The 11,992-nt window shown below is 40.5% G+C and overlaps 1 protein-coding gene across 1 annotated transcript in view; it reads left to right on the top strand.

Annotated features, from left to right (window-relative positions):
• Positions 1 to 3,895: 3,895 nt before the first annotated feature.
• The window catches only part of slc6a3 (solute carrier family 6 member 3), a 17,446-nt gene continuing 9,349 nt past the window's right edge, over positions 3,896 to 11,992 (top strand). The window contains exons 1-6 of the mRNA XM_016576654.1: positions 3,896 to 4,047; positions 5,121 to 5,463; positions 6,352 to 6,483; positions 9,274 to 9,487; positions 10,386 to 10,524; positions 10,869 to 11,003. Of these exons, the coding sequence (XP_016432140.1) occupies positions 5,175 to 5,463; positions 6,352 to 6,483; positions 9,274 to 9,487; positions 10,386 to 10,524; positions 10,869 to 11,003 (909 nt within the window). The 5' untranslated portion in view covers positions 3,896 to 4,047; positions 5,121 to 5,174. The remainder of the gene's footprint in view (positions 4,048 to 5,120; positions 5,464 to 6,351; positions 6,484 to 9,273; positions 9,488 to 10,385; positions 10,525 to 10,868; positions 11,004 to 11,992) is intronic.

Here is an 11,992-nt window from a genome sequence, read left to right as displayed (position 1 = left end):
CTGCAGTGGCCCGGTCCTGCAGATTTGCCTTATACAACATTAGGAAGATTAGACCCTTCTATCAGAGCAGACCGCACAACTCCTTGTCCAAGCTCTTGTTCTCTCCAGACTGGACTATTGTAATGCTCTCTTTGCGGCCTTCCTGCATGTACTATCAAGCCTCTGCAACTGATCCAGAATGCAGCAGCAAGAGTGGTCTTCAACGAGCCGAAGAGTGCTCACGTCACACTTCTCTTCATCAGCTTGCACTGGCTGCCAATAGCCGCTCACATCAAATTTAAGGTACTGATGCTTGCCTACAAGACAACCACTGGCACTGCACCAATATACCTAAACATGCTAGTTCAGACCTACGCGCCCTCCAGAACCTTGCTTTCTGCAAGTGAACGACGCCTCGTGGTGCCATCACAAAGAGGCACAAAATCACTCTCACTGACCTTTTCCTGGACTGTTCCCAGCTGGTGGAACAACCTGCCTATCTCAATCCGAGCAGCTGAATCTTTAGCCATTTTCAAAAAACTTCTAAATACACGTTTAAGACACATGCTTGATGCTGGAGCTAAACTCTGCAGGGACACCAGACCTCCAGGATCGAGTTTGCCCATGCCTGAAATAGCCCCCCATCACAGACCATTCTAGAGATTTGCGTTTGAGGGGTGGCTTATCAATATACAGTCCTGCCTTTCAGATTGTCTCTGGCTCCATTTATTTTTTACGAAGTGCGTGGCTGTGGCTCTTTCCCCTCTGAGACAGATGGGAATCTGCATTATGAATTACCTTGATAATTGGCTTGTGTTAGCCAGATCGGATCAGGAAATTCCTGCTCACACTGCTGCTTAGTCACCTAGTGTGCTTTGGGCTCAAAATGTATTTAGCCAAGTGCATTCTGTCTCCCAGCCAGGGGGAGACAGTTATCGATTCGGCCCAGATGCAGACCTAACGGCGTTGTTCACATTGGGGACTTCTCACCCCTTCAAAGTTTCCCAGAGTATGCTCAGCCTCATGTCGGCTGCCTCCTCTGTGATTCCTCTGGGTCTGCTTCACATGGCTTCACATGCGGCCCCTCCAATTCTGGCTCAATGCCCATGTACCATCCCACACTTGGCGCCTGGGATGCCTTCACTTTAAGGTGACCCACCGCTGCATCAGAGCTGTGGCTCCTTGGAAGACTACACTAGACACTAGACTACACCCCCAAGTGGTTCAGAAAATATGGTCTGTCTACGGGAGTGCAGAGGTAGACCTGCTCGCCTCAGAAGACTCTCACTGCCCAACTTACTTCTCAAAGGAACGCTTGTCTGCATGCCTTCCCTCTGATTGCCCTGCTCCCTCAGATGTCCTCTCCCAAGCAAGAGGCTTGATTTGGCAGCCCTGGCCCGAGCTGTGGAGCCTTCATGTTTGGTTCCTACATATGGTGTCTTGACAGCTCCACATGAGGATAACTAACACCATTTTGGAGGCTAGAGCCCCGTCTATGAGACACCTCTATGCCCTTACATGGTCTGTGTTCTCTGACTGGTGTGCAGTCCAAAATGAGGACCCGTCCTCATGTGACGTGTCATCCATTCTAACCTTTTTGCGAGAGCTGCTGGATAAGGGGCACACCTCTTCCTTGCTCAAAGTATATGTGGCAGCTATTGCAGCAAATCACACTCTTGTGGCTGGCCAGTCAGTCAGCAATAATGACCTTGTTGTTAAGTTCCCGAGGGGAGCTCGGAGATTGAATCTGCCTCATCCTCATACTGTGCTGACCCGGGACTTATCCACAGTCCTCAGGGCCCTTCGAGGTCCTCCCTTTGAGCCGCTCCAGTCGGCCGACTTACAGCCTCTGTCGCTTAAGACCGCCCTCTTATTGGCTTTAGCATTAGTCAAGCGAGTGAGCGATCTGCAAGCACTTTCACTCAGCGCTTCTTGTCTTGATTGGGCTTAATGACTTTAAAGTCATCCTCAAACCAACACACGGCTATATGCTCAAGATACTCTTCACTCCTTTCAGAGCACAGGTTATCACTCTTCGGGATCTTCCTAAATCAGAAGATGAGCAGGGACCTAATGCACTCTGCCTGGTTAGGGCTCTTAAAGTTTACGTAGAGTGCTCTAGCCACTTTAGGCAATCAGAGCAGCACTCCAGAGGAGTCTCGATCAGAGATATCTGTGTGGCAGCCGGCTGGTCTTCACTCTCTACCTTCCCTAGGTTTTATAACTTGGATGTCCTTGCCCTTCAGACATGGATCTTGTCTGCCTGATCACCTTGATCCCCTATATGATTGGAAAAGGTCTTTGTTATGTAGACCCTGGGTGTTCTCGGGCTGGGCTTGCAGAGTGGCTTTTTTTTTGCTTTTGTTCTTGTTCAACGCTTATTTATAGCACGGCGCTATTGGACTCATTCTCCATAAGCGTGTTTATGCAAATTGAGAGACCATTTTCGAAAGGGAACGCTCCAGTTACTAACGTAACCTCGGATACCTGAGATAACAGGAACAAGTGTTGCGTAGACTGCCGCACTATACTGCTGCACATGAGTCGATGACTGTTGCTATCAGTCGAAAGATTCTGTTGAAACTGCATTCAGTGCTGACAGTAAGCAATTGACTCCACCTGTTTTGGCGGGCTGAAATGCCATATGTTTGTGCAGCTACACAAACGTGAGCAAATTAGGCTTCAGCATTCAGAGTTACAGGAGTTTCCCCATAAACGTGTTTATGCAACGCTCATTCCTATTATCTCAGGGAACCGAGGTTACATTAGTAACCGGATGGGTTACTGTCTCACGGAATCTGCTGTATGTTCTGTAAACGGTGATGAATTCTGATCTTCTTTACTGTCTGTTGAAGTGTTTTGGTTTGGCAGAGTCAGATGAAGGTTTGTGTTCTCATCATCAACACAGGTCTTGTTGTTTGGCTGTGAATCTGTGATATGTGTGAAAGGGTAAGATGATAACCTCCATTTGATCTGGTATTTGCTGCGCTGGAGCCAAACTGCTGTCTCACTTCAACAGATGCAGTCTTCAGATGATTAATGCTCAGCCTCAGGCCAAGATTAACATGCTGAAATATCATCACATCGCCACAATCACGCCACACGCTTCCCTAAAACCATACACGTTCATTTCATTCATTGAGCAGTGCTGTGGGCCATTGAGATCTCCTCAGTGTCTCAGTGGTTTCTCCATTAATGTTAATGGAGAGCAAATTTATCTCCTGCTCCTCAGACGTTTCTCCTCTGTATTCTCACATGGTCTGCAATCAGACGATCTCAGTGTAAACATTTCTCATCAAGTTGTTCTTGCTGCTTTCCAAATTTATTTCATACAGTGAAAAAAACTACTGGTGTAGGATTTACTTGAAATTACTTTCACTCAGAAATTGCTAGTAAACTTCACAAACAATTATAGAGAAACAGCAGGTAGCACACTGAAATATAAGATTTGGAAGCAGAAAGACTGAGATAGTATTATCTTGTAAAATATACTGTAACGATCTAGTTTTTATTTATTTATTTCATCTTTTTTTACAGCTCTAGGTCCAAAAATAAAACTTTATCAGGTGTCTTTAGCAAAGACCAACCACTGAGAAATTAAAATGAGATATGTTTGGTTTGGTTTTCTTGTTTTAAGCATAAATCTAACTGTTTTGTTTCACTGTTAAACTGTTGAGTTTTGCTTAAAACAAGAAAAAAAAAGACTGTTTTAAAAAGGGGAAGAAATGCAATTCAGGATAATCTCTGAAAAGCAGCCTCATTGTCTCCTGGTGTTGCTTCTGCTCTGGATTTGATGAGATTTATTGAAATGAAGGAGCAGATGAGGAGGTGTCAGAGAGCAGGAGGAGGAGGAGGAGACATGGGAAGGTGCTCATCCTTCATATTCCATCGGCTGTGGTCAGTGGAAGAGTGTCTGCTTCTACCTGTGTGGGAGATAGACCATCCACGCTCCTCATTCACGTCTGCATTCGCAAAGAATGGCCGTAATTATTGCACACACTGACGAGGATCATCAACGCATGGAGAAGTAAGAGGCTGTTTGAAGAAGTGCTTTACCCCACACTGAAGGTAGAATTTTATTATGCTTTTACACTTTTTATGGCATGATTGCTATTTGGACAGATAGTTCAGATCTCAGAAACTCAACAGTTGCTGCTTTTCAGAGAGTCAGGTTTTGTGCTCTTGTTTGGGCTGCAGTTGAGTTTGTCATAGAAATTAGATTCTGTACTAACTCTATGATTATTGTGGTTTTCTTTTTTCATTTCAATATTTGCAGCTTAATTGTGGTCAGATTAATTTAATATTTTGTTGAATTTATTCTATACACTGGGAAAAAAAAATGTGGTGAAAAAAATGTCTCCTAGAAACTGCAAGTAAATTTCACAGATAATTACAATGTAACAAGTGAAGCATTTAATTAAATGTTAAATCTGTGAAGTAGAAAGACTCAAATAATATTTTCTCTGTACTACAATCATCTTTATTTTATTTGGAACTTTAAAAAAAAAATGTTTTACTGTGTATATATATCAGTTAATTCAACCACACTTTGGTCTTTATTTAGCAATAAAACATCAATAAAAATAAAACACTGTTAAAGAAAGAGAAATAATTGGTGTATGTTTTACAAGAAAATACTGTTTCACTCTTTTTACTTCCAAAATTCATGTTCAGTTCATGCCATTTGTGAAATTTACTAGCAATTTTTCATAAAAAAAACAAAAACATTTTTGTCAGTGTATGAACATTATTTGTAAACAGTACAACTGTAAGGAGATATATTTTAAAATGATTTTCATTAGTTGAAGAATTTATTTGGTGATTAAATGTTTTGATTTGAGTAAAACAGTTCATTTAGATACCTGTGGCATTTGCTAGAAGGGTTTTGGCTGTTCCAAAATATTTATAACATGTTTATTACAACATAATAACACGTTTATTACAACATAATGACTATTTTGAAGTGCTTTCTCTTCGAATGGCTCTACATGTGCTGTATTTGCGGACTGTGGAATAGATCGGTCTAGTTCAGACTCTTAGCGAGCTCTGTCGGATCTGGATCTCTGATCAACATGGCTGATTTGCTCCTCCCTCCGTCTCTCTCCTCCTCGCGTCCATCTCTGTTCTCCTCATCCCGTCAGAGAGGCTTCTGCGTCTGAGCCGCTCTCTCGTCCTCCACGGCCCGCCGGCGACCCATGCTAAGAGGCAGACTCCCGGTCACACACATGTCCTCGGCCATCGCCCCCGTCAAACCCTCCGGCACCGCCGGCCCCAAAGAGGTGGAGCTGATCCTGGTGAAGGAGCAGAATGGGGTGCAGTTCACCTCCTCGGCTCTGGTCAGTCCCAGCGGTCAGACGCACCCCTCCGGAGAGGAGCGCGAGACCTGGGGCAAGAAGATCGACTTCCTCCTGTCCGTCATCGGCTTCGCCGTGGACCTCGCCAACGTCTGGAGGTTCCCTTACCTGTGCTACAAAAACGGTGGAGGTGAGAGACGAACAAGTCTGAGACGTGCTTCACAAAGCCATGTGGATGAGATTGATTAAACTTTTGCAGGAATATAGATTTTCTGTGGAAATCGGCCATTTACAGCTAAATTAAACGGTCTGAGAAATCAAGAGAGATGTTGATTTAAAATGTAAAATCTTAACGACATAGAGCCTGTAAAACCTTGATGAACCAATATTGTGAACTCAATGTACATCACCAGTTTGGACCAGGGTTATTATATTTAACTATAATAATAATAATAATAAATTTAAAAAGCTTTTTAAAAATTAACTGATTTTTTTTCTTAATTTTAGTTAGTTTAGTTCACATTTTCATTTAGTTTAACTTGATATACTAAAATAACAAAAATTAAAATGTATAAAAACTATATAGACAAATAAATTTAAATTTAAATTTAAAAATATGAATAAAAACTATAACAGTATCTTAATGATACTAAAATAACACTAAACTATTTGCCATACTTTACATCTTGATTACTTTATCTAAAACGTTTTTGCTTTTGCTTAAATGTTTAAAATGAGTTTTGTAGACATTTTGGTTATTATTATTATTATTATATATATTTTTTTTTAACTAAAGTTTGTTATTATATTATATTATATCATATTGCAAAACTAACATTTTAGTTGTTAATTTGATTATTTTTACTGAGTTGTAACAGTTCGAGAAGAAAGCAGTGCTCCTCTGTTCAGAGTGAATCTAGACAAAGAAGAAGCTCAAATAAAAGCGAGTTTTCATTTGTCGTCATGACATGATTCCCAGATTTCCACTGGTGTTATTTCAGAGTTTTCAGCATCACACTCTTACTCTAACATTTATATCTGAGTATGCTTGTGCTCTGTAATGGTGCGGTTGTGTCAGGTGCGTTCCTGGTCCCGTACCTCTTCTTCATGGTGATCGCTGGGATGCCGCTCTTCTATATGGAGCTAGCTCTGGGTCAGTACAACCGTGAAGGAGCAGCAGGAGTCTGGAAGATCTGCCCCATCTTTAAAGGTACGTGACCTTCAGAAAGTTTCCCTTAGTGTGTGATTGACTATGACCCTCTGGCCTGTGTGAGTCTAAAGGTGACAGTGCTGTTATGATCAGATGTGCACTGGCTCTCGAGGCAGAAGGTGTTTGTGTTCCCGAAACAAACTCATCACGGCAAACGGCGGACAGGTGCTGTTTATCTCCAGCTCAAATCATCTGCAGTCAAATGGAAGACAGAAAAATGGGCTTTTAGTATGAAATTTGCCTGCCAGGCCTCAGTTGTTGGTGGGCCACACATTTTGTGTCACTTCACTGGTATCGCATCATGACACCAGCATACAGAAGATACCGAAGCACCGTGACCGTAAGTTCTTCACTGCTCCTCAATAAACAAGACAACAAAACAATATCTTTACATATCTTAAACTCATTTTATTTCACCTAAGCAGCATTTCTCAGTTCCATTTAGTCTAACTTGCTGTACTAAAATAAATAAAACTAAAATATAATTAATAAGAACTACATATACATTTAAAAAAATGAATAAAAATGACAAAAATACTAAAGATTTAACTAAAATTCAAAATATTAATACAAACTATACTAGTATGAATTATAATAAAATATCACTGGTTTTGGACATATTTGGACACATTTAATCTTGATCAACTTTTTGATCTAAAGGCTTTAGCATAACATAATTTAGCAACACAATTTATTTACAAAACTAACACTTTAGTTGGATTTTTTTATATTTTTTATGTGGTATAGCAGATTAAATATGCACAATAAAAAAAGGCTTTCTGATGTGGTAGGAGAAGTGCTTTAAAGAAACCAATGTGCTGATCTGAAGAAGAGAATTGGGACTTTCTTGTTCTCCAAATAATCACACCCGCTAGTTTTTTGGATATATCAGCTGTTCTGGTGCTGGTTTGTTAGAATTGTTGATGCATGTTGGATTTTAAGTGATATCAGTCCATCACCGTGAATGCTCTTCAGCTGAATCTGTATATTTCTAAACCTGGTGTAGAGCCGTATTTGTGAACACTCTTCAGGGCTGACAAAGCATCATCTGTTTCCTAAAAAAACGCCTGTTTTGTGTGTCCATAACGGCTGTCAAGCGTCTCGCGGAGAGAGAGAGACGGAGACGGACATTTTAATCACAAGCTTGGCTCTCTGTGAGCCTGACGCTCGAGGAGAGATTACTGTAATTAGCGCTGATCAACATGTTTGCTTCCTCAGGATCGATGGCCTGTGCGAGCCGGGAATCACACATGTGCTGCTGATGTGTGACGGGAGAATCCTGCTGTTTGCTTTCAGACAAAGAGCTCCGTTAGACGAGCCACGGGGGGTTTATGAAAACTAACTCTGAAAACTCAGACTAGCTCTGATTGTGGTTCACCGGCTGTGAGTCTTTCTGTTATTTTGATTGACTGACGTGCTGCAGGAACTTCAGGAGTAAAGACTGCAGTGAATACTGCATTTCTGGCATTTACACAAACAGTAGCAAAAACTTAATGTAAGGAGAAAACGTTGGTCAGTAGGTCAAAATGAAAAAAAAAAAGAAGAAGAATATTATATGAGCTAATGAGTGAAATGCAACGAGCGAAATCTATTTTATATGTGGTTTGCTTTATCTTTTCTTTTTTTTTTTGTCCTGTTAACTGAATTCAGGACATGATTTGGGCTTCAGAATTAAACACATTTCAAATTTTCATTTTTCAAAAATGTTCAAGAAAACCCCCCAAGAGGGCAGGGTTGGAAATTTAGTCTAAATTATGCTTTGATTCAGCAGCCAGTAGCTAATTTGTGATTTTTTACAGTTACTATGTATTTATTATTATAGGTTATTGATACAGTTGTTATTGATAGGGTTATTAATAATGTATATTTGTTAATATAATCAACATGACAATGTTTGTAAAAAATGACTGTAAAAATTATTATGATTATTTACTTCAAAATGATGTCACTTCCTGAGTGCAATGAGTAAAATCATGTTCTAACGGGGTTCTTTACCAAAGTTTTTGCTAAATAAAAGTTAAAGAAACAATTATCATTAAAAAATTATGATAACTTTAATTATTTAAATGAAAGTAAATTAAATTAATAATGATATTAAGATAAATTTGAGAAGATAAATGCTAATTTCATTTGTGTCCTTTTAAATGTAGGATATAATAAATAAATAAATAAATACATACATAAATAAATACATAAATAAATACATAAATAAATAAATAATACATGCATACATACATACATAAATGCATGAATGCATAAATAAATAAATAAATTAATAAATTAATTAATTAATTAATAAATTAATTATTATTGGAGTACAGAGAAAATACTATTTCAGTTTTTCTACTACAAAATATCTTGTTTCAGTATGTTACTTGCCTTTTTTTATTATTATTTGTGAAATTTACTAGCAATTTCTGAGTGAAAATTTTAATTGTTAAATTGTTAAAGTAAATCCTACACCATTTTTTACTCAGTGCAGTTTATGGATTCCCTCATCTGAATTGTATATTATTTTTTATATTATATTTTATGTTATGAATTTAAATGTAAATGTCGTCATCTAATATCCCTGCTGAAAAGATCATCTTAGACCAGGTTAGTGCTGGTTTGGTGCTGTTTTAGCTGGTGGTCTACCATAGGCTGACTGACCAGCACGGTCTGTATGGTGAAAACGAGTTAGTTAAACTAGTTAGTTAACCGGCACACCATCGTCCGGAACATAAGCCGGTGAGCAGCTGATGGTGTTTCCAGCAGGAGTATCTTCATGTTTCTGCTGGTTTTGCTCAGGTGTGGGCTTCACGGTGATCCTGATCTCGCTGTACGTGGGCTTCTACTATAACGTGATCATCGCCTGGGCTCTCTTCTACCTGTTCTCCTGCTTCTCCGGGGAGCTGCCCTGGATCCACTGCAACAACACCTGGAACAGTCCCAACTGCTCCGACCTCAACTCCACGCTGCTCAACGACACGTACAAGACCACGCCGGCGCTCGAGTACTTTGAGTACGTACGCATGACCTTCACAAACACTGACCTGGGGCCGGCTGCATGAACTGTTTAGACTAGTCTTAAAAAGTTAGTCATCTATTTTTTTTTTTTGCTTCAAGACTTTTCAATTCAATTCAAGTTAGGGTTTATTATGAATCTTTGCAAAGCGCCTTTCCTAATAATGTGCTAGTTAGCAAGTTCCGCGGTTGAAGTTTACAGTCTGCTCGTCACCCCACGGAAGAGAGGGGTGGGGTCAGCAGAGCTCATTAGCATTTAAAGCGACATGGACTAGAACGGCTTGCTAAAAACAGCTGATTTTGACAGGGTAAAAAGGGTGTTTTTTACACTACCATTGAGAAATTTTATGTTAATAGTATGTTATAGACTTTTTGTTAAGACCCTAAAGAATCATATCAACTTGTGAACTTGTGGAAAATGGACATCCTATGACCCCTTTAAGGCCGATTTGCATTCCTGAGCGATCGGGGGGTGTGGCCCGATTTGAAGCTTGTCGCAAACTATTTTTTGTCCCAAAAATCCTCTATTGTGTGGTGTCATTACGATTATTTAACTGCTCCCGATTGAGACATGTTTGATATTTACGACTCTTGATCGGGCTGCCTCTGGGCTGGGCTCTGGGGATGGAGGAGGGTAAGCGCATGTCTGTGCGACAGACTATGGCAAGTCTTATATAAGAAACTTATATTTCTTATTAATTGTAGCGGGAGGAATTACGATCAGCAGAGTGTCAGCTGATGCTGCAGGCACGCCGTGAACTACGTTTGAGCTCCATTCGTCACTCAAACTAGATTTGGTCAAACTAGTTCTTAAGACACAGTCTTAACAAGTTTCTGCAACTGGCCCCTGAACCCGTGAGTGTAGAGTATGATCATGTGTTGATGTTGATCTGCAGGCGGGGCATGCTGCATCTTCACAAGAGCTCCGGCATCGATGACCTGGGTCTGCCGCGCTGGCAGCTCACCTCCTGCCTGGCTGTGGTCATCGTGGTGCTCTACTTCAGTCTGTGGAAGGGAGTCAAGACCTCAGGGAAGGTTAGAGATCTTACATGAACCTACGGTGGTTTGCTGGTCTTCTGCTCTCTCCAGACTGGTGTTTAATGTGTAAGCGCACAAAGCCCCTCTAAAACAAAGCAGACTGGCCAGACCAGGAGACCAGCAAACATCAACCAATCAGTGTTTCTGATGGATTAGATGTGCTTGCAAACTTTCACAACACCATTCTTCACAAATTTACTTTACAGCTGTCATGCAGCTGTTACGTTCTTGGAATATAAGTGAATGTTTAATTGTTTGGTAGTTTAAGCATCGTATAAATGTGATGCATTTATGTTGTACGGTGACATTCATGCTGCGTGTGTGTGTGTGTGTGTGTGCAGGTGGTGTGGATCACAGCCACGATGCCCTATGTCGTCCTCACCGTCCTGCTGCTGCGCGGAGTCACACTGCCTGGAGCCATCGATGGCATTAAAGCTTACCTGAGCGTGGACTTCCTGCGCCTGTGTGACGCTCAGGTACACACACACACACACACACACACACACACATACACACACACACACACACACACACACACACATACACACACACACGCACACACACACGTACACACACAGACACACACGCACACACACAACACACAGATGTTTTTTTATGGTTTATGGAGACATTACATAGGCGTAATGGTTTTTATACTGTACAAACTGTATTTTCTATCACCCCACACCCTACTGTATTTTTGGTCAAATAAATGCAGACTTCTTTCAAAAAAATAAAAAAAAGATCCCAAATTTATAAACAGTAGTGTATGTCATTTTATATAGACTTTATATAGAAAGATATTAATAGTAATTGTGTTAAAAGCCTAACCATAATACTAAAATAACACCTTTTTGGAATAAAACAATATCCAAATATCCAATCATTGATATTTCGATAATTTTAGCATTGAAGTGTCCCAAAGCTTTTGGATGTTCCCAAATACACTTCTGGTGTCTCTCTCTCTCTTTCACATATACACACACACACACACACACACACACCTGCTGAGATGTGTAACACTCTCCTTTAAATGCACATGCAGTATAATTGCATTAAAGAGCAGCAGAAGGTTTATCGCTCTTTGAAAGTCTGTGACATTTATATTAGAGTTTTGATCAGTCAGTCGCACAGATTCAGACTTGTGTGTGTGTGTGTGTGTGTTTATGAATCAATCTCATAAGAATCGCTCATGTCCTCGTGGTGCAGCGGAAGGGGAAGTTACTATCAGCTTTAAGTAAGTTTTTCCACGATCTGCGATTCTTTCCCGGAGCACCACTTGGCAAAGAGACCTCAAAGCGGCAATTTCAGAATTAGATTAGACACATGTGTGCAGCAGCAATTTGCAAAATTACCCTGTATTCACAAGTGTCTTTCATCTTTCTGCTGAATGAGTTTCCTGCAATTATCTCTAATGATAGCTGTTGTGCGGACCCTTTGTGCGGCGGCCGGGGCCGTTTGTGTC

Source organism: Sinocyclocheilus rhinocerous, unplaced genomic scaffold (genome assembly GCF_001515625.1).
Source record: "Sinocyclocheilus rhinocerous isolate Xijiao unplaced genomic scaffold, SAMN03320098_v1.1 scaffold264, whole genome shotgun sequence".
Taxonomy (NCBI): domain Eukaryota; kingdom Metazoa; phylum Chordata; class Actinopteri; order Cypriniformes; family Cyprinidae; genus Sinocyclocheilus; species Sinocyclocheilus rhinocerous.
Note: the sequence above shows the minus strand (reverse complement) of the source record. Positions and strands in the feature narration are given on the sequence as shown.